The 19,634-nt window shown below is 42.3% G+C and overlaps 2 protein-coding genes across 2 annotated transcripts in view; both read right to left on the bottom strand.

Moving 5' to 3' along the window:
• Positions 1-8,254, bottom strand: part of LOC138949917 (protein Daple-like) — a 110,831-nt gene extending 102,577 nt beyond the window's left edge. Inside the window, exons 1-2 of the mRNA XM_070321703.1 lie at positions 8,221-8,254; positions 6,765-7,036 (exon numbers count right to left, since the gene is read on the bottom strand). Of these exons, the coding sequence (XP_070177804.1) occupies positions 6,765-6,872 (108 nt within the window). The 5' untranslated portion in view covers positions 6,873-7,036; positions 8,221-8,254. The remainder of the gene's footprint in view (positions 1-6,764; positions 7,037-8,220) is intronic.
• Positions 8,255-9,396: 1,142 nt separating this feature from the next.
• Positions 9,397-19,634, bottom strand: part of LOC138949932 (15-hydroxyprostaglandin dehydrogenase [NAD(+)]-like) — a 34,487-nt gene continuing 24,249 nt past the window's right edge. The window contains exon 7 of the mRNA XM_070321717.1: positions 9,397-9,726. Within this exon, the coding sequence (XP_070177818.1) occupies positions 9,552-9,726 (175 nt within the window). The 3' untranslated portion in view covers positions 9,397-9,551. The remainder of the gene's footprint in view (positions 9,727-19,634) is intronic.

The raw sequence follows: 19,634 nt of genomic DNA on the forward strand, positions 1-19,634 counted from the left end.
ACATTTCAGCAAGTACGAGAAACCTTTAACAAAATAAAAAGACAAAATGTATACTCTTACCAGTCGTAAGTGTACATGAACACCGCATCTGTTGTCCGTCCCCATCGTAGCAGTCTTTGAATCGCACACACACAACGCGGTAACTCCTCTATAGCTAACGTCTGTCTTTCTCCTTCTTTTGAAAACAATCCTAATTGACTCATGTAACTGTTTAACTCAATGTCTTTGATGCTCTACATAATAAAACCTTCGATCGTTGACGTCATCGTTGTTGGAGTTGCGGCGACATCACGGATGCGGCGTTGACGACGAGGATGTTACGTCACTCTGACGCTCCATCCGTCACAGCAACGACATCAACATTGGCTGGCGCGTCCTCGCGGCGCCAGACAGCTCCCTCCGCCACAGCAACGACATCAACATCGGCTGGCGCGTCCTCGCGGCGCCAGACAGCTCCCTCCGTCACAGCAACGACATCAACATCGGCTGGCGCGTCCTCGCGGCGCCAGACAGCTCCCTCCGTCACAGCAACAACATCAACATCGACTGGCGCGTCCTCGCGGCGCCAGGCAGTTGCTCCCTCCGTTTCTTCTGTCACTGCCAAGGCGTCGACCTCGGTGAAACATCCGCCTCCGGACGACCCCCAGCTGGAGCACCGTTTAACGCCGAGACGCAGCTGGCATCCCAGGTCGACCGCCGTGTCTTCACCGGGACAAAGGTAGTGGTGTCGTTGACTGCCACCGTAGATTTTGATAATGATTTTCGAAGAGATTTGAGGTTCTGTGTTCCTTTCTTTGACAACCTTCTCGGTCCCTGCAATAAGTTCATGGATTGGTGACCGATGCGTGTCTTCGGGACCCCTCGTTGTAATCTAAGTCCCCTTCCGAGAAGTCCATCTCTCAGGCTCCCTCGCTGCTGGATGCACTTAGCTCTCCAGTTGATCAGCCCACCCGACCTATGTGGCCGCATAGGTCCAGCACACGCCGCTCAAACCGCTCTTTCGGTTATGCTTGCCTTGCCTGTCCTCTGGTAGGTCTTCTGTACCATACCCTCCAGTGCCACCTAGTGTGACACCAGGTCAAGACGGTTCCCAATCCAATCCCCCGCAGGTTGTTGAACTACACCCATGGCAGAGTGTATATGACTCTTCTGTAGTAAGTTGTTGCAACAAGAAAAAAACCAAATGTTTCATCAGCTCTGGCCAGACGCTGTCTACTCCATCGTGAACCCCTCAGTCTCCTCTAATGGTCAAATCTCAGTCTCTCCAGCAGGCGATGACGTAGGTCTGCTGTCTCTCCTTTCGCTGTTGTCTGCCTCTACACTCGTCATTTCGTGATCCATCCCCACATCAGGCTCTGTCTGGGTCCTTTCTGTTGCCTGAAGTTTGTCTGACGTCATGCACTGCCCGCAGAAATGCCGCCTGTTCTTCCTTTCTCTCGCAATGATTGCAGTCTTCCTGGTGACACGGGCGTCAAGACAGGGCATCTGCGTTGGTGTGCTTCTTGCCTGGTCCGTGTTCAATGTCAGGTCGTTCGTCTTCTTCTTCTCCAGCCGACACGTGACCTCCGGTGTCGACTACTGCTCGTTTCCCGACTTCCGGTTACGTCCCCGTGCCTGCGGTTGTGTTCGCCTCAGTCCTTCGATCCGTTCGGCATAATTCTCGATCAGGTGCAGAGGGCTGTTACAGAAATAGCATTTGTGTCTGTTGTCTTTATCTTTCGTAGTGTTGTCCTTGGAGTTTGTCTTCTCTTGGACGAGATAGAGCTCTGGTTCGTCTTTTTCCCGCCGTCTGGACCAAGCTTTCTTGAATGACTCAAACTGAGTCGCCAGAGTGACCGCCTCTTCTACCGTAGTCGGCTTTCCTTGAAGAACAGCCCACTCCATGTCGACGTCGGCTTAGCCATCCAGAAAGCTTGTCACAGTCAACTGTTCCCAAAGCTCGCCTCTGGCGGTGGGGTAAGCTCTCCTGGTCATCCCCTTCAGGTCCAGGGCCAAAGCTGACAAGGACTCTCCTCTTTTGCGGGTTCTGTTGCGGAGCGACGCTCTATGCATTTCTGTCTGATGACGTGATTCAAATCTTGATTCAAGTGCGTCGACCAGAGCTCTGTAGTCTCCCCTCATGTCAGGGTCAAGTAGCGTCAACACGGAAACGGCTTGGTCCCTGAGAGACGCAGCCATCTCCATTGCACATCTCCCTTGCGACCAACCGTTCATTTTTGCCACAATCTCGAATTGGACCCGGAGGTCCCCGAAGCTTGACTTTCCGTCGAAGTTAAGTGGTTTTCTGTTCGTGCCTCGCTCCACCGGAGCTGTCTCCCGCAGATGATGTGGGCAGCCAGGATTCTGGCCACCCCAATCTCTCGTTGGTCGATCGATGTAATGACGTGTCGGCGAAGCCCAATGACGTGAAAGAAAGTCTTCGTGAGGGCGATCAGGGCCTGTGCTCCTAGTCTCCCGTCCCGTGGTCGAAGCGAAACGATGAAGTGATTCCCCCTGGCGTTGAGGAGAATCATAGTCAAGGAGCTCGCTTCCCCGTGCCCGTATCGGTGAAAGGAGACGATGAGAGGGACGATCCTCTCCATCCGTCGGTGAGATGTGTAGTCTGTCCAGTTGTCCCGTTGGTAAAGCGAAGTGATGCGATGAGCTGTCCCCTCGTCGAGAGAATGGGTAACCAGGGAGTTGGCCACCCTGTTCTCTCATCGGCGATCCTTGCCCAGTAGCTCCGGCGAGAAGCGTCTCGGCCTCCACCCAGTCATCGGCGAGGAGTCCCGTTCTGCTGCCCCAAGTGATCTCCTCGTCTCTGCGGGTCCGGTCGAACGCCCTGCCGTGATGGTCATCCTTCGCCGAGGCAAGCGTCTGTTGTGGTACAGCCCTGCCAGTCAGTTCGATCCCGCTGTCCAACGGAGGTAGGCGACGACCCTTGTCGTCAGTACCGCCTGACGCCCGCAGGTCTTCTTGTGAACCAAGGTCTGACATCTTGCTTCGCAGCAGTCCAGAAAAATAAACAGTCACTGGCTAAGTGACTGAGAAAAATAAAATAAAAACAAAGGGATGGGAAGGGATCTTCTCTTTCTAAGTAAAAATAAATGAAAAGCTACCAAAACCTACAATGAACCAATCTTTATCCCACTTCTGACACCATTTGTAAAGCCGAGCGGTCTTAGCTTCACATTAACTCTAACTGTCTGTGTCTGTGTCTTAGATGTTATTCGTGTTTGAAGGTCATTTGTCAGGATGGCAATCACACGACAGGACAAACAGACACACAGAATATAAACTCAAGAAGAGGCAGGTAAAGTTCGAAATTGTATTGCATCAAAACAAATCATAAAAACAACTCAATACAAGGCGTTGGTTCTTTTCAGAAAATATATCTGTACATTGGTTCACTCTATTCCTGTAATTTTCCTACTATTCGAAAAATATTTTAAGTCCTAAAATGGCTGAAAAATTGGGCATGACCCGTAGGTACCTTTAGCAAAATACGCTACTGAAAGCAATATCCTATGTCCTGAAATGGCTGAAAATTTGGGCAGAGGTTCGGGGCCTGGATAAAAATAAAGTAAAAGAGTAAAGCGACGCCACTTTACTCGCCGTGTGGTAACCTGGGACTGCGGAACGTTTTTTGTTAACCCTGTCAGTTCAGTCCACAGGGCGGAGTCCGGTATACCATTTAGACACTTAAGCCAGGTTGGTTGCCAAAACTCCGGAGGACAATTTAGAGATGACAACAAATACTTCTCAGTACTCAGGTTTGGACTCATCCACAACCATTCCCACCGAAGCAATGCTGTAACCCTAAGTGGTGGTGGGGAGTCCGGTATACCATTTAGACACTTAAGCCAGGTTGGTTGCCAAGACTCCCGCCGAACCTTGAAAACTAGCAGCTTATATACCTTCCCTGACGTCAGTCCACGTGCAAAAACAAATTCGTGGCAAGTGACAGGAGCGTGACTTTGGGTTCACAACCCCGCCAGTCAAGCCGGCGCGATCGTATCAACGTCATAGAACAAAATGGGGAGGGAGGGGGGGGTGGGAGAGTCTCGAGGCTGCTGTCAGCCTCCATAGAAACTACAGTTAAAATCCCTCAAAAATACACAAAAACTCCTGTACAAAGAAAACTACATCAAAAACGCTGTAAAGAAATACATCAATAAAATGGAAATTCTACGACGCATCGTTTGATACCAAACACTCATTGGTTATCAACACTGTGAACAAAGTGCAAAACCTCTGACTATTACCTCGCAAAATAGTCATGTTACACCAAACACCGTATGCAGTTACAAGTTAACCACAATCAAACACAGTGTATATTGAACAGGCTTCTCATATGTAGATGATAAACATAAAATCTACATTCTACTAAACAAATGAATACAGAATACATATTTATATAGAATACATAGGTAAAAGAAAGAATGATATAAAAGCTACAGAAAAGAAAAGAGAGAGAGAGTAGAGAGAGTGTGTCTGTATGTGTATGTGTGTCTATGTATGTGTGTTCGTCTGTGTGTAACAAGTATTATCATAGACCTGTATTAGAAATAAAGAATCAGGTCAAAAAAAAGAAAGGGGGTTGGGAAGGGAGGTGAATATAGCAAAACAATGCCCTCAGTCATTGACGGCCCACGTGCATAAACATTCGTGACAGGAGAAACGACCTAGGGGTCATATCCCGTCAGTTCTGTCGGCGCCATCGTGTCAAAACCAATTAACCAATTAATTCTACCGCAAGAGAACAATAGAAAAGTACTATATCATACCTATCTCCGAACATTTACTAAGCAAAAGAACAAATATGATTTTAGAGTGTAAATCTTAATTCCACACAGTTTCAATACTAACTTAGATAATATATTCTGCTCTCTACGCCTTCTCTTCTTCTTCACTCTATATACTTTAAGAAGAACATTGCATATGGAGAAAAGACAAAAATATTCCTGTAGTCGCTTTTCTCCACATATATACATTCAAACCCTGCTTTACACACACTTAATAATAATAATAATAATAATAATAATAATAAAGATAGCTTATATAGCGCCGCTTCACAAATTTAACTATGCTCTTAGCGCTGTACATCGAGATATAACAATTTCAATAATATAAATACAAAGATGATATTATAATAATACACATTTACAAATATCACTCACGTGCATACATCCTCGTGCACACCACGCGCATACACACTCCCACTCATTAACAAGACTAGTGCTTCCATCCCCCTGCCACTGAGATGTTCATATAATAATAATAATAACGATTACTTATATAGCGCGTAAACCTCGTGGTGACGAGCCCAGAGCGCTTTACACTTACACAATCATAATACAAACAAGGAAAGAGAACTAAATCCGAATAAATTCAAACATGGTCACACACACCCACACACGCACGCACACACACACGCACACACACACACACACACATATACCCCCCTGGACAAGCTCACACCATGTCCGTCTCCTCTCTGGACTGTACATACACTTGTCACTTCCCCAACATTCATTAGCATCCAATGGGTACTGTAAAAAGCATACTGGCTGTGAGGAGGTAAATGGGAAAATGGTGCTTGTAATTGTGTCCTGAGCAGTCTTAACTGCTAATTCACATTCCAAACAGCAAACAGCTAAAGTAAAGAAAGGTTTATAATATTAAACATGTAACCTTTTTCAGAACCCTCATTCCCTCCCTCCACCCCCATTGACAAAAAAGGTGGATTTGCCAAGCTGGGTAAAGCTTTGTCAATAAGCAAAGAGGTGGAGGGGGGTGGCAGCGTGAAAGGGGTTCTAAGGTTTGATTTCTTTCCCTGACAATGGCATTGTGAGCAGGCCCTCAGAGTCGGACAGACAGTGGTGCAAATAAATATATGGTAATAGTAGGCTGCCAATCTAAGCAAATCATGTGTGAGTCTTGTTTTGTAAAGCTGCTTATTTACCTGAGGTTTCCCCCTTACTTCACCACCAAGCAGTTGTCTTTCTTGGACAAAACATAATTGAACGTGAATTGCAAGTATTTATCTATTTCAAGTGAACTGGAAGAATGAACAATTTCAGAGGAGTTTGCATTGGTATAATAACTGGTCTGTTGTCATTGTTGCTCTTCTTGATTTGGGTGAATGCCCTAGCTGGGAGGTTATTTTTATGTTATTGTTTTGAAGACAGAACTTATAATTCCCTAGTCTGAAGAACTTCAGAAAACATTCACAATGGGAGATACACAAATGTGTTCTACATACATGTCACACACAGAATGAGAAAATGATAAGAAAACAAATTGCACAATAAAAAACAACACATGAAGTGATCAATGAATAAGTAAACTTTAATCTGTACATATGTAAATAAATGAAATCATATCAAATCAAATCTGCATGATCATGGTATATCTTCATTATCAAGGGTGAAAAGTTCATAAACTTGCATTCAGTTGTTACAACTGAAGTGGCAAATGTTATCCCCATGCGTGTGTGTGTGTGCATGTGCACAAAACAACCTCACAGACACATGTTTGTAAGATCTGAAATATGGGATGGACATTTTAAATGTTAAATTATCAATAGCTGAAAGTGAAGTTGCCTGATCACAAATCTTACAAAACAACAACAACACAAAAGAAAAGAAAGAAAGAAAGAAAGAAAGAAAAAAAGAAAGAAAGAAAAAAAGAAAGAAAGAAAGACATTATAGAAAGAAAGAAAAACAAAACAAACAAACAGAAAAATAGAAAAGAAAGAAAGAATTAAGGTGTGAATGTGATACCTGCATCATGCCATCCAGGCCAGTGGTACTGAGGTCGGGCAGGTATGAGTTGTGGTAGAAGCGCCATTTCAACGGCTCCTTGTCGTCACCTGTAGTCAGCATTTTCATGGCAAAGTCTGCAGCTTCACCCAGTCAAACTCCACTTCAACACGCTGCGATCACGCATTGTGGAGACAGTCCATGCATCATGTTGGTTTACCCAGGTAGAAATGTTGAATGCACCTTTATACGCTTATGCTGAGCTGAGACCTTACATTTCCACACCTTTGTACCTGCAGAAAAACAGCATTAAAAATACCTTTAATACTGATTTACTTATTCATTTGTAAAAATGCTAAAAATACCTTTATGTTGATTTACTTATGCATTTGTACAAATCTAAAAATTACCTATGATGTTGATTTACTTATGCATTTGTACAAATCTAAAAATACCTATGATGATGGTCTACTTATACATTTGTACAAATCTAAAAATACCTATGATGATGGTCTACTTATACATTTGTACAAATCTAAAAATACTGTTAATAAGGATTTACTTATTAATTTGGTCAAATTTAAATATACCTTTGATGTTGATTGCTTATCCATTTAAAAAAAATACCTTGCATGTTGATTTACTAATCCATTTGGTAATGTACAAAGCTGATTGTAGATCAAGTGCAATATGGAAACTTGTGCGTGAAGATGGGCAGACATGAACAAAACTGACCCAAATCAGTAGTTAAATGGGAAAGCCATTTCAAGGAATTCACTTCTTAAGTTTGTGAGGGTTTGAATGGTTTCTAAAATCACTTTATTACTTAATTAAAAGAAAACAAATGTTTACTTTTTCATGGGCAAGTCCTGGGTTGTACTAAATTTAGTTAGTATTATTATTTTGAAATGTGAAAAAGGAAACAATAGAAGGAGAATGACTGTAAGATAATAAGGACAAGGGCAGGGTAGTGGTCAACACCGGTTAGAACAACTCATCCAAACTGCTGTTCTCATAGGGTGAAACTGACTTCAACTGATAACAGCCTCTCTCATAACGCAACCATCATGTTCTAGGAGTTTCACCTAAATCTTTCTACATGAATAATTTTTGTTTTCTCCGTGATCATTTGCTGATTCAGGCTTTGAGCTCGCTGCCCTTTCAACGAATCGATCAACGCGAAGCGCAAAATGATCGACACAGTGCAAAGAAAAGAGCATTCAAAGCAGCGAGCGATCTGACAGAATGCGAGCAGACGACACTTCCATTGAAATGCGTGTTCGTACTCGCACTGACTTCACTCGCTCTGTGTCGCCGATTGTTGTATCAGTGAATGCCATCTCACAGGTTATTACTGAATGATTATACCGAGCCAAATGTACCACGTGTGTCTGTACTCAAAGCAAACAACATTATCTGACTCATGAAGTGTGAAACGACTGAGCAACGAGTTTCGTTTGTGATGATTGAAACTTACCGCCATTGTTGTCGGCAGGGAAGCGAAGGCGCTCTTCTGTGCGTGAAAGCACGTGGAGTTGTTGTGCGATGCCGAAGGGAGAAGGGGGAGGGGCGGTAGAGAGGAAACCACGGGACAACGCCAGAGGGTGTGAATGAGACTAGTTTTTATCTGGTCCGACAATTATGTTGTTTGTTTGCTTGTGGCAAAGGAAGTTATTGCCGGGTACCAAACTAACTTTGTAGCCGGGCTGAGAGAACTTTGGCATTGTTTTGGAAAGCCGTGAAGCAAAATGCAAATCGATGTTTTAATTTTGAAATTCGATTAATTCCATAATCCTTACTTTTGTGTAAGAGAAACACATCTGCATAGTGGACTGTAGACTCAGTGACGGAACGATTTACATTTCAGTCTTGAACTTGATCATTATTGACATGACTGATTTGTTTTACTTTCTCGATGTTTGGCCGGTGTGTGTGTGTGTGTGTGTGTGTGTGTGTGTGTGTGTGTGTGTGTGTGTGTGTGTGTGTGTGAGTGAGAGTGTGCGTGCGCCGTGTGTGTGTGTGTGTGTGTGTGTGTGTGTGTGTGTGTGTGCGCGTGTGAGAGTGAGAGTGTGTGTGCGCCGTGTGTGTGTGTGTGTGTGTGTGTGTGTGTGTGTGTGTTAAAGTTACAGGGCCTGTACTGCGGCTATATCTGTTACTGTGTCTGAAAGGTACAAGTGACACTACAGACTTTACCCCCAGCACAGTGTACCAACACAACGGCCGACACAGACTTTACCCCCAGCACAGTGTACCAACACAACGGCCGACACAGACTTTACCCCCAGCACAGTGTACCAACACAACGGCCGACACAGACTTTACCCCCAGCACAGTGTACCAACACACCGGCCGACACAGACTTTACCCCCAGCACAGTGTACCAACACAACGGCCGACACAGATACACACTCTGAAAAACACACACACACCGTGTAGGCTACTGACAGAATGACACACCCGTACACACACACACACACACACACACACACACACACACACACACACACACACACACACACACACACACACACAGCCAGGGCGGAAATATGCACGGTCAGAAAGTACATTTCAGCAGCAAGGGGAGACACATGTATAATCCACAGTCAGTCGAAACCCACAATTTGGCAGTCACGTTAGAAGCAACACAACTGTGAACAGTTCAACTTTACTCAGTTTATGTAATTGATTCTGGTTTGATTCTTTCTTGTGAATCTGCAATTTCTTTTTTCAATAAGTATCTCATTTAAACATTCATCATAAGCGCAAAAACTGACGTAGAAGCTGTTCGTCGCAGCTTCAGTTCATACATTATGTGGGAGTCCAAGGGATATCAGCCAGTCTCGGGTTGGAAACTCCGTCGGCGTCGACGAGTTGTCTTTTCCTGTAGTGCCCCTGTTCGCGCCCGGCCACCACCGTCATCAGTCCGCCATTGCTCTCATCGTCTTCCAGGAGTCGTATGAACGCCTGTGCCGCCGATTCTGGCCTGAAAACCAGCACAACACATCATTTTGATTAGTTTGATAATACACAGGATAGAAATGGACAATCGCCGGTGTAATCATGACTTCGGCTCACCATCTCAAGACAGGCCAAGCAGTATCCTTGGCACAAAGGGTCAAAAATCCAAAAAATAAGCCCTTAAAAAAATAAGGCCTTATTTTTGAAAATATGCCCATATTTTTGAAAATAAGCCCTTATTTCTAAAATAAGGCCTTATTTTCCATTATTAAGGCCTTAAATCTTTAAGCCCTTAAAAAAATATGGGCATAAAAAAATAAGCCCTTATTTGAAAATAAGGCCTTACGAGAAATAAGGCCTTATTTCTGTAAGGCCTTAATAAAAATAAGGGCATAAAAAAATGAGGGCATAAAAAAATATGGGCATAAAAAAATAAGGCCTTATTTTTTTGACCAATCATGAAGCTGAATAGAATTCGGCTGCGCCGCTCATGCGCAGAGATCTCATAACAAACATGGCGAATGGGGGGTTCAGAGATCGTGATGAATTTTTGAGAAGAACTTGTGCTGAAATTGCAAATTGCGAGAGAATTGGGGTTTCCGATGAGGTGTATGTTCGCTCAAGATAAGCATTGTTTACATGAAATGACTGTTTGATTTATATCAGTGTAACAATCATCTTGATCTTGCTCTAGCTCCGGATGCGCAGTAGCGATGCGCAGAAAAATATGGGCATATTTTTTTTAAGGGCTTATTTTTTTATGGGCATATTTTTATAAGGGCTTATTTTTTTAAGGTCATAACAGAAATAAGGCCTTATTTCCGTAAGGCCTTAACAGAAATAAGGCCTTATTTCATTATGCCCTTATTTCCTAATGGCTGTAAATATTTAAGGCCTTATTTCTAAAATAAGGCCTTATTTATAGAAATAAGGGCTTATTTTCAAAAATATGGGCTTATTTTCAAAAATATGGGCATATTTTCAAAAATATGGGCATATTTTTTTAAGGGCTTATTTTTTGGATTTTTGACCCTTTGTGCCAAGGATAAAGCAGGCTGTGATGAGGTGGTTTTTTTTTTTTGGGGGGGGGGGGGGGATTAATTTTGTAAGTGTGAGCTTGGGAACGACAGTTACGGTACACATGCACTTTTGTGCATCCGTGTGAACTCGTGGTACCTCTATACTATCGGGGATCCATTAAGGTTTCCGAGACTGAGTTTCATTTCTATTGAATTGGTCTCGCGGAATAGCCGATTCTAAAATTTGCATAGGTAAAACGATCGCTTTTTTGGTACAAGCCTCTGGAGTAAATTTTGTGATTAATGTTTTTGTGAACAAGAAACAATTGACAGGTGGTTTTGTTCCATCTCCCTTTTTCCCTCCGCCGCGATGTAAAGTTGAATAGTTGAAGGTGACGTTAGGCACTAACTAAAGAAAGTGGGGCTGCCTGACACCCCTCGAGTTGAATGGGTTAATCTTGTGACACCGGTGCACAGGATGTGAACGCTAAAACTGTGCTTTTGCTTGGAATCTTTGAGGGAAAAAGACGTGTATTTGGTGCGGCGTGTTTTTAATGCTGTTTTGTGACATGTCTGTCACAGCCGGAAATCTTTCCGGAATGTGAGGATTCTTTTGCTGGTAGGTTAAAACAATTTTCTTTCTGTAAATGGGTAGGCGGTGAAAAGAATAGTATGCTGCTTGGGGGGAGGATTTATTTGAATGTTTAAAGGCCAACATCCAAAAGAATTTTTCTCCTGGAGCGACCAAAACTTGAACCCGTCGCTCTTCTTGCATGTCTGTTTACTTCGTGTTGCACGCAAAAATTGCGCGACTTCCTTGCCGCGTGGATTGACGAAGCTGTTTTATTCTCGTGACTGAAAACACTGCAGTGCGTGCAGTTGTATTCTGTGGGTTCGACAGATCGGTCCAGTAGTTTGGTCTCAATCGCTCTACACACACGCGCACACACACACACACACATACACACACACATACACACACTGGCACACACATACTCACACACACACAGGCACACACTAGCACAAACACACACACACACGCACACACACACACACCCGCTCGGCTTTTTGTCCCCTCTGCCTCACTGATTTGGTTTTGTGTTTATTTCGTCATTATTTTGTTAGTAAATAGTGAACATTGCTTCAATGCCGAAGCAAAAAACATCATTATTGGTTGTAATTTGCTACCAATTTTAAAACCCGAATATCGTATTACATAGTAATTTTGACAGCAGTTCAAATGTGTACATTTACCAGTTCCATTCAGCAGACTTTCAGGTCTTTGTGACTGATTTCTGGCCAGGAATTCATCACGCTTTCTGTTGTTCATTCGTTTCCTGTGACATTGATCAGCAAACCAGCAAAGTGTGTGTGTGTGTGTGTGTGTGTGTGTGTGTGTGTGCCTTTGGTTATATCGGTTTTTGTTGTTGTTGATGAGTACGTAACAAAATGTAGTCAGTATAATTATATACGTTTGCACCATACCTCATCTCCCGTGAAATATCAACAGAGTTCGAAGTTTCAGTTTGTCAATCTGTATAGTATGATTTGTTTTCAAATACGTTTTGTCTTTCTTTCCTTGTCCTGGTTTGTTTACAGATCATCGTCATTTTTTAATCTCGGAAGATCTAACTAGTGTTCTGATCATCGCCTAAGTAGACATCAACAAGCATGTACATACTTGAATGATCTTGCCGTTGTCTATCTTTTGCGATATCATGTCCATTTCCACATCGCAACATTATTGAATATTTGTACCAGTTTCAATTTGTCTGATAGATGTTGAATGACACAGAAATAAAACGATTTCTTCGTGAACTTCAATTTAATATATCAGGTGTACGATACATCTACACAGTTGTGTGTGTGTGTGTGTGTGTGTGTGTGTGTGTGTGTGTGTGTGTGTGTGTGTGTGTGTGTGTGTTCTTGAACATAACTACACCCATGTGTTTATGAGTTACATAATTATATATATGCGTTCAGTCAGTCTGCATGTTTCCTTTCACAAAATAAGACACAACATCAAAAATGAATACAGATTTGATCTGCAAGGAGGAAATATCAAACCAACCCACACCCCAAACCTAAAGCAGCTCATGACAAACTTTTGGTACACACTTTGCAAAATAATACTCTAATTTCTAACCAGCTGCATTACACGCTGCCAACAGAGAGAGAACAAGTCGCGTAAGGCGAAATTACAACATTTAGTTAATCTGTCGAACCCACAGAATACAAGAAACTAAGTCCATCTCACGATGAACACGAGCCGAAATCATATGCACTCGACTTATGAAATAGAAAGAAATCAAATACGACGAAGAGAAGAAAAAGTTTGAAAGTACCATTGAACTTCCATGTCGGCGTGTGGCTGAGCTTAAAATAGGAATGTTGTTGCAATCTGTTAGGCACTTTCCCTTTTGACAGGTAGTTTTTGCATGTACAGCAAAACACGGCCTTTTTTTTACAAATCCTAAAGACTGTCGGAAACTTCGCATGCTCTCTTGTGAACGCCATGTGAAACATTGATTCTGAAACAAAAATCTATGGCATGAATGACAATGGAAAGACGGTCTCTCTATGATTCCAAGTTCATAATGACAGTTATAAAGTCCTGAATTTAAAAAATCTGTAGATGAAGTAAAATCATTTGAATGTTGGCTTGTTGAAACTTCATAACAAACAGCCACCTCGTCTATATCATTATCTGAAAGAATGCCAACTTCCTTTGAAACACCAACATTTGTATGGAAAACTTCTGTTTCTGTCATCTTTGATTTCATTTGACAACTTGGACTGATGGCATCTTCCAGAGATATATCCATTACTTTCAACTTGCGCCTCTTTGTATTCCTGTAAGCCTGCCACTTATTTATAAAAAGAAACGTTTGATACTTTTACCAAACAGTTAGTATAATGCACGATTTACCTGTATTCGTCTTTAAATTCTGCAAGACTGAAGCGAAAGAGGTCTGTCTCAGTTTTGTCGTCAGTTTGTTGTGTACATTTACACACGCACAACGAACAACACATGCACAGGCCCGGGGGAAGCTCTCCTTTCTTATGTCCGACGATAGACGTATACATGTAGTTTACATGTTTATTAGTCATCTATTTGATAGATTACGTGTATGATATGACGGAGAGTCGCATCGGTTTGATGCCGTGAACCCAACCGTGGCTGTGGCTGTCGTTTGAAGTAGCCTACTTCTTTATAAAGATTCATTTACATTCTACTTCTGACCAAGGCATGTTTGGTACCTACTGAATCCTTGTTGCGTGTAGTTTTACGTGGCACGTTGCCCAAAGTTGTATTCTTGAGGAGCATAAAATAAAACGTGTTACAAAGTTATCTCAAAACTCTGCAGTGACTGCTCGCGCAGCAGGTCAGCTAATTATAGCACGCAGCCTCCACAGACAGCTTTCGAGCCGAGACCATATGAGTCGCCGCTCCTGCGGCTCGTCAAAAACTGCACGCACTGCAGTGTTTTCAGTCACGAGAATAAAATAGCTTCGTCAATCCACGCGGCAAGGAAGTCGCTCGATTTTTGCGTGCAGCACGAAGAAAACAGACATGCAAGAATAGCGACGGGTTCAAGTTTAGGGTCGCTCCAGGAGAAAAAATTCTTTTGGATGTTGGCCTTTAAAGGCCAACATCCAAAAGAATTTTTCTCCTGGAGCGACCTAAACTTGAACCCGTCGCTATTCTTGCATGTCTGTTTACTTCGTGCTGCACGCAAAAATCGAGCGACTTCCTTGCCGCGTGGATTGACGAAGCTATTTTATTCTCGTGACTGAAAACACTGCAGTGCGTGCAGTTTTTGACGAGCCGCAGGAGCGGCGACTCATATGGTCTCGTCTCGAAAGCTGTCTGTGGAAGCTGCGTGCTATAATTAGCTGACCTGCTGCGCGAGCAGTCACTGCAGAGTTTTGAGATAACTTTGTAACACGTTTTATTTTATGCTCCTCAAGAATACAACTTTGGGCAACGTGCCACGTAAAACTACACGCAACAAGGATTCAGTAGGTACCAAACATGCCTTGGTCAGAAGTAGAATGTAAATGAATCTTTATAAAGAAGTAGGCTACTTCAAACGACAGCCACAGCCACGGTTGGGTTCACGGCATCAAACCGATGCGACTCTCCGTCATATCATACACGTAATCTATCAAATAGATGACTAATAAACATGTAAACTACATGTATACGTCTATCGTCGGACATAAGAAAGGAGAGCTTCCCCCGGGCCTGTGCATGTGTTGTTCGTTGTGCGTGTGTAAATGTACACAACAAACTGACGACAAAACTGAGACAGACCTCTTTCGCTTCAGTCTTGCAGAATTTAAAGACGAATACAGGTAAATCGTGCATTATACTAACTGTTTGGTAAAAGTATCAAACGTTTCTTTTTATAAATAAGTGGCAGGCTTACAGGAATACAAAGAGGCGCAAGTTGAAAGTAATGGATATATCTCTGGAAGATGCCATCAGTCCAAGTTGTCAAATGAAATCAAAGATGACAGAAACAGAAGTTTTCCATACAAATGTTGGTGTTTCAAAGGAAGTTGGCATTCTTTCAGATAATGATATAGACGAGGTGGCTGTTTGTTATGAAGTTTCAACAAGCCAACATTCAAATGATTTTACTTCATCTACAGATTTTTTAAATTCAGCACTTTATAACTGTCATTATGAACTTGGAATCAGAGAGAGACCGTCTTTCCGTTGTCATTCATGCCATAGATTTTTGTTTCAGAATCAATGTTTCACATGGCGTTAACAAGAGAGCATGCGAAGTTTCCGACAGTCTTTAGGATATAATTTGTAAAAAAAAAAAGGCCGTGTTTTACTGTACATGCAAAAACTACCTGTCAAAAGGGAAAGTGCCTAACAGATTGCAACAACATTCCTATTTTAAGCTCAGCCACACGCCGACATTAAGTTCAATGGTACTTTCAAACTTTTTCTTCTCTTCGTCGTATTTGATTTCTTTCTATTTCATAAGTCGAGTGCATATGATTTCGGTTCGTGTTCATCGTGAAATGGACTTAGTTTCTTGTATTCTGTGGGTTCGACAGATTAACTAAATGTTGTAATTTTGCCTTACGCGACTTGTTCTCTCTCTGTTGGCAGCGTGTAATGCAGCTGGTTAGAAATTAGAGTATTATTTTGCAAAGTGTGTACCAAAAGTTTGTCATGAGCTGCTTTAGGTTTGGGGTGTGGGTTGGTTTGATATTTCCTCCTTGCAGATCAAATCTGTATTCATTTTTGATGTTGTGTCTTATTTTGTGAAAGGAAACATGCAGACTGACTGAACGCATATATAATTATGTAACTCATAAACACATGGGTGTAGTTATGTTCAAGAACACACACACACACACACACACACTCACACACACACACACACACACATACACACACACACACACATATACACACACACACACACACACACACAACTGTGTAGATGTATCGTACACCTGATATATTAAATTGAAGTTCACGAAGAAATCGTTTTATTTCTGTGTCATTCAACATCTATCAGACAAATTGAAACTGGTACAAATATTCAATAATGTTGCGATGTGGAAATGGACATGATATCGCAAAAGATAGACAACGGCAAGATCATTCAAGTATGTACATGCTTGTTGATGTCTACTTAGGCGATGCTCAGAACACTAGTTAGATCTTCCGAGATTAAAAAATGACGATGATCTGTAAACAAACCAGGACAAGGAAAGAAAGACAAAACGTATTTGAAAACAAATCATACTATACAGATTGACAAACTGAAACTTCGAACTCTGTTAATATTTCACGGGAGATGAGGTATGGTGCAAACGTATATAATTATACTGACTACATTTTGTTACGTACTCATCAACAACAACAAAAACCGATATAACCAAAGGCACACACACACACACACACACACACACACACACACACACACTCTTTGCTGGTTTGCTGATCAATGTCACAGGAAACGAATGAACAACAGAAAGCGTGATGAATTCCTGGCCAGAAATCAGTCACAAAGACCTGAAAGTCTGCTGAATGGAACTGGTAAATGTACACATTTGAACTGCTGTCAAAATTACTATGTAATACGATAGTCGGGTTTTAAAATTGGTAGCAAATTACAACCAATAATGATGTTTTTTGCTTCGGCATTGAAGCAATGTTCAATATTTACTAACAAAATAATTACGAAATAAACACAAAACCAAATCAGTGAGGTAGAGGGGACAAAAAGCCGAGCGGGTGTGTGTGTGTGTGTGTGTGTGTGTGTGTGTGTGTGCTAGTGTATGCCTGTGTGTGTGTGTGTGTGCCAGTGTGTGTATGTGTATGTGTGTGTGTGTGTGTGCGCGTGTGTGTAGAGCGATTGAGACCAAACTACTGGACCGATCTGTCGAACCCACAGAATAAAACTGCACGCACTCCACTGTTTTCAGTCACGAGAATAAAACAGCTTCGTCAATCCACGCGGCAAGGAAGTCGCGCAATTTTTGCGTGCAACACGAAGTAAACAGACATGAAAGAATAGCGACGGGTTCAAGTTTAGGTCGCTCCAGGAGAAAAATTCTTTTGGATGTTGGCCTTTCTCCTGGAGCGACCTAAACTTGAACCCGTCGCTCTTCTTGCATGTCTGTTTACTTCGTGTTGCACGCAAAAAACGAGCGACTTCCTTGCCGCGTGGATTGACGAAGCTATTTTATTCTCGTGACTGAAAACACTGCAGTGCGTGCAGTTTTTGACGAGCCGCAGGAGCGGCGACTCATAGAGCGAGTTTTCGCGAGGAACAGGGTTGAGCTACGGTAGGGTCACTGCGCATGTCTGGTTTTTTTCTTCGCGGAAACGCTGTTGGGTTGTGTCCAGTCGCGTCCCTTGCAACAAGATGGCGACAAGCGCGTTACGGATTTACTGTTGTGGAGAGTTGATGGACGACGATGATGAACAAGCAGTACTGTTTTATTGTTGATGTGAATGTAATGCCAAAACATCGAACTATCGATTCGAACGTCAATGAAGAAGTGAGCGTGAAAATCGAGCGCAAAACAGCCGGGTAAAAGTTCAGGGCGCTAAAGTACATTTGAGCCGAAATCGCACCCAAACTCCTGTTGACCTCATTTCTTCCCAAAATAAACATCACTGCTAAAATAAAATGCATTAAAACCAAGACAGTATCCAACCCAGTATCCTTAATTTTTGAAAGGCTAAGTGATTTACAACAAATGTCTTCTCACAATCCGTAACTTTGTCAAAAAATATTTGCAGAAGTTTCTCACCTCGCCTTGGCAGCCATCTTGGAACTGGAGAGACCCTACGCAGGAAGCAAGGTTGAAAGTTGGTTAACCGGTGACGTCACTCCAGTCGTACCGGACCGAGTTTTTGCGACCTCCGGTTCGACTCGAGTCACCTTAGTTGACGCTAAAACTCGCTCATTATATGGTCTCGGCTCCAAAGCTGTCTGTGGAGGCTGCGTGCTATAATTAGCTGACCTGCTGCGCGAGCAGTCACTGCAGAGTTTTGAGATAACTTTGTAACACGTTTTGTTTTATGCTCCTCAAGAATACAACTTTGGGCAACGTGCCACGTAAAACTACACGCAACAAGGATTCAGTAGGTACCAAAAATGCCTTGGTCAGAAGTAGAATGGAAATGAATCTTTATAAAGAAGTAGGCTACTTCAAACGACAGCCACAGCCACGGTTGGGTTCACGGCATCAAACCGATGCGACTCTCCGTCATATCATACACGTAATCTGACTAATAAACATGTAAACTACATGTATACGTCTATCGTCGGACATAAGAAAGGAGAGCTTCCCCCGGGCCTGTGCATGTGTTGTTCGTTGTGCGTGTGTAAATGTACACAACAAACTGACGACAAAACTAATACAGACCTCTTTCGCTTCAGTCTTGCAGAATTTTAAGACGAATACAAGTAAATCGTGCATTATACTAACTGTTTGGTAAAAGTATCAAACGTTTCTTTTTATAAATAAGTGGCAGGCTTACAGGAATACAAAGAGGCGCAAGTTGAAAGTAATGGATATATCTCTGGAAGATGCCATGAGTCAAAGTTGTCAAATGAAATCAAAGATGACAGAAACAGAAGTTTTCCATACAAATGTTGGTGTTTCAAAGGAAGTTGGCATTCTTTTAGATAATGATATAGACGAGGTGGCTGTTTGTTATGAAGTTTCAAAAAGCCAACATTCAAATGATTTTACTTCATCTACAGATTTTTTTAAATTCAGCACTTTATAACTGTCATTGTGAACTTGGAATCAGAGAGAGACCGTCTTTCCATTGTCATTCATGCCATAGATTTTTGTTTCAGAATCAATGTTTCACATGGCGTTCACAAGAGAGCATGCGAAGTTTCCGACAGTCTTTAGGATTTGTAAAAAAGGCCGTGTTTTGCTGTACATGCAAAAACTACCTGTCAAAAGGGAAAGTGCCTAACAGATTGCAACAACATTCCTATTTTAAGCTCAGCCACACGCCGACATGGAAGTTCAATGGTACTTTCAAACTTTTTCTTCTCTTCGTCGTATTTGATTTCTTTCTATTTCATAAGTCGAGTGCATATGATTTCGGCTCGTGTTCATCGTGAGATGGACTTAGTTTCTTGTATTCTGTGGGTTCGACAGATTAATTAAATGTTGTAATTTCGCCTTACGCGACTTGTTCTCTCTCTGTTGGCAGCGTGTAATGCAGCTGCTTAGAAATTAGAGTATTATTTTGCAAAGTGTGTACCAAAAGTTTGTCATGAGCTGCTTTAGGTTTGGGGTGTGGGTTGGTTTGATATTTCCTCCTTGCAGATCAAATCTGTATTCATTTTTGATGTTGTGTCTTATTTTGTGAAAGGAAACATGCAGACTGACTGAACGCATATAT

Source organism: Littorina saxatilis, linkage group LG1, assembly GCF_037325665.1.
Source record: "Littorina saxatilis isolate snail1 linkage group LG1, US_GU_Lsax_2.0, whole genome shotgun sequence".
In the NCBI taxonomy this organism is placed as follows: Eukaryota; Metazoa; Mollusca; class Gastropoda; order Littorinimorpha; family Littorinidae; genus Littorina; species Littorina saxatilis.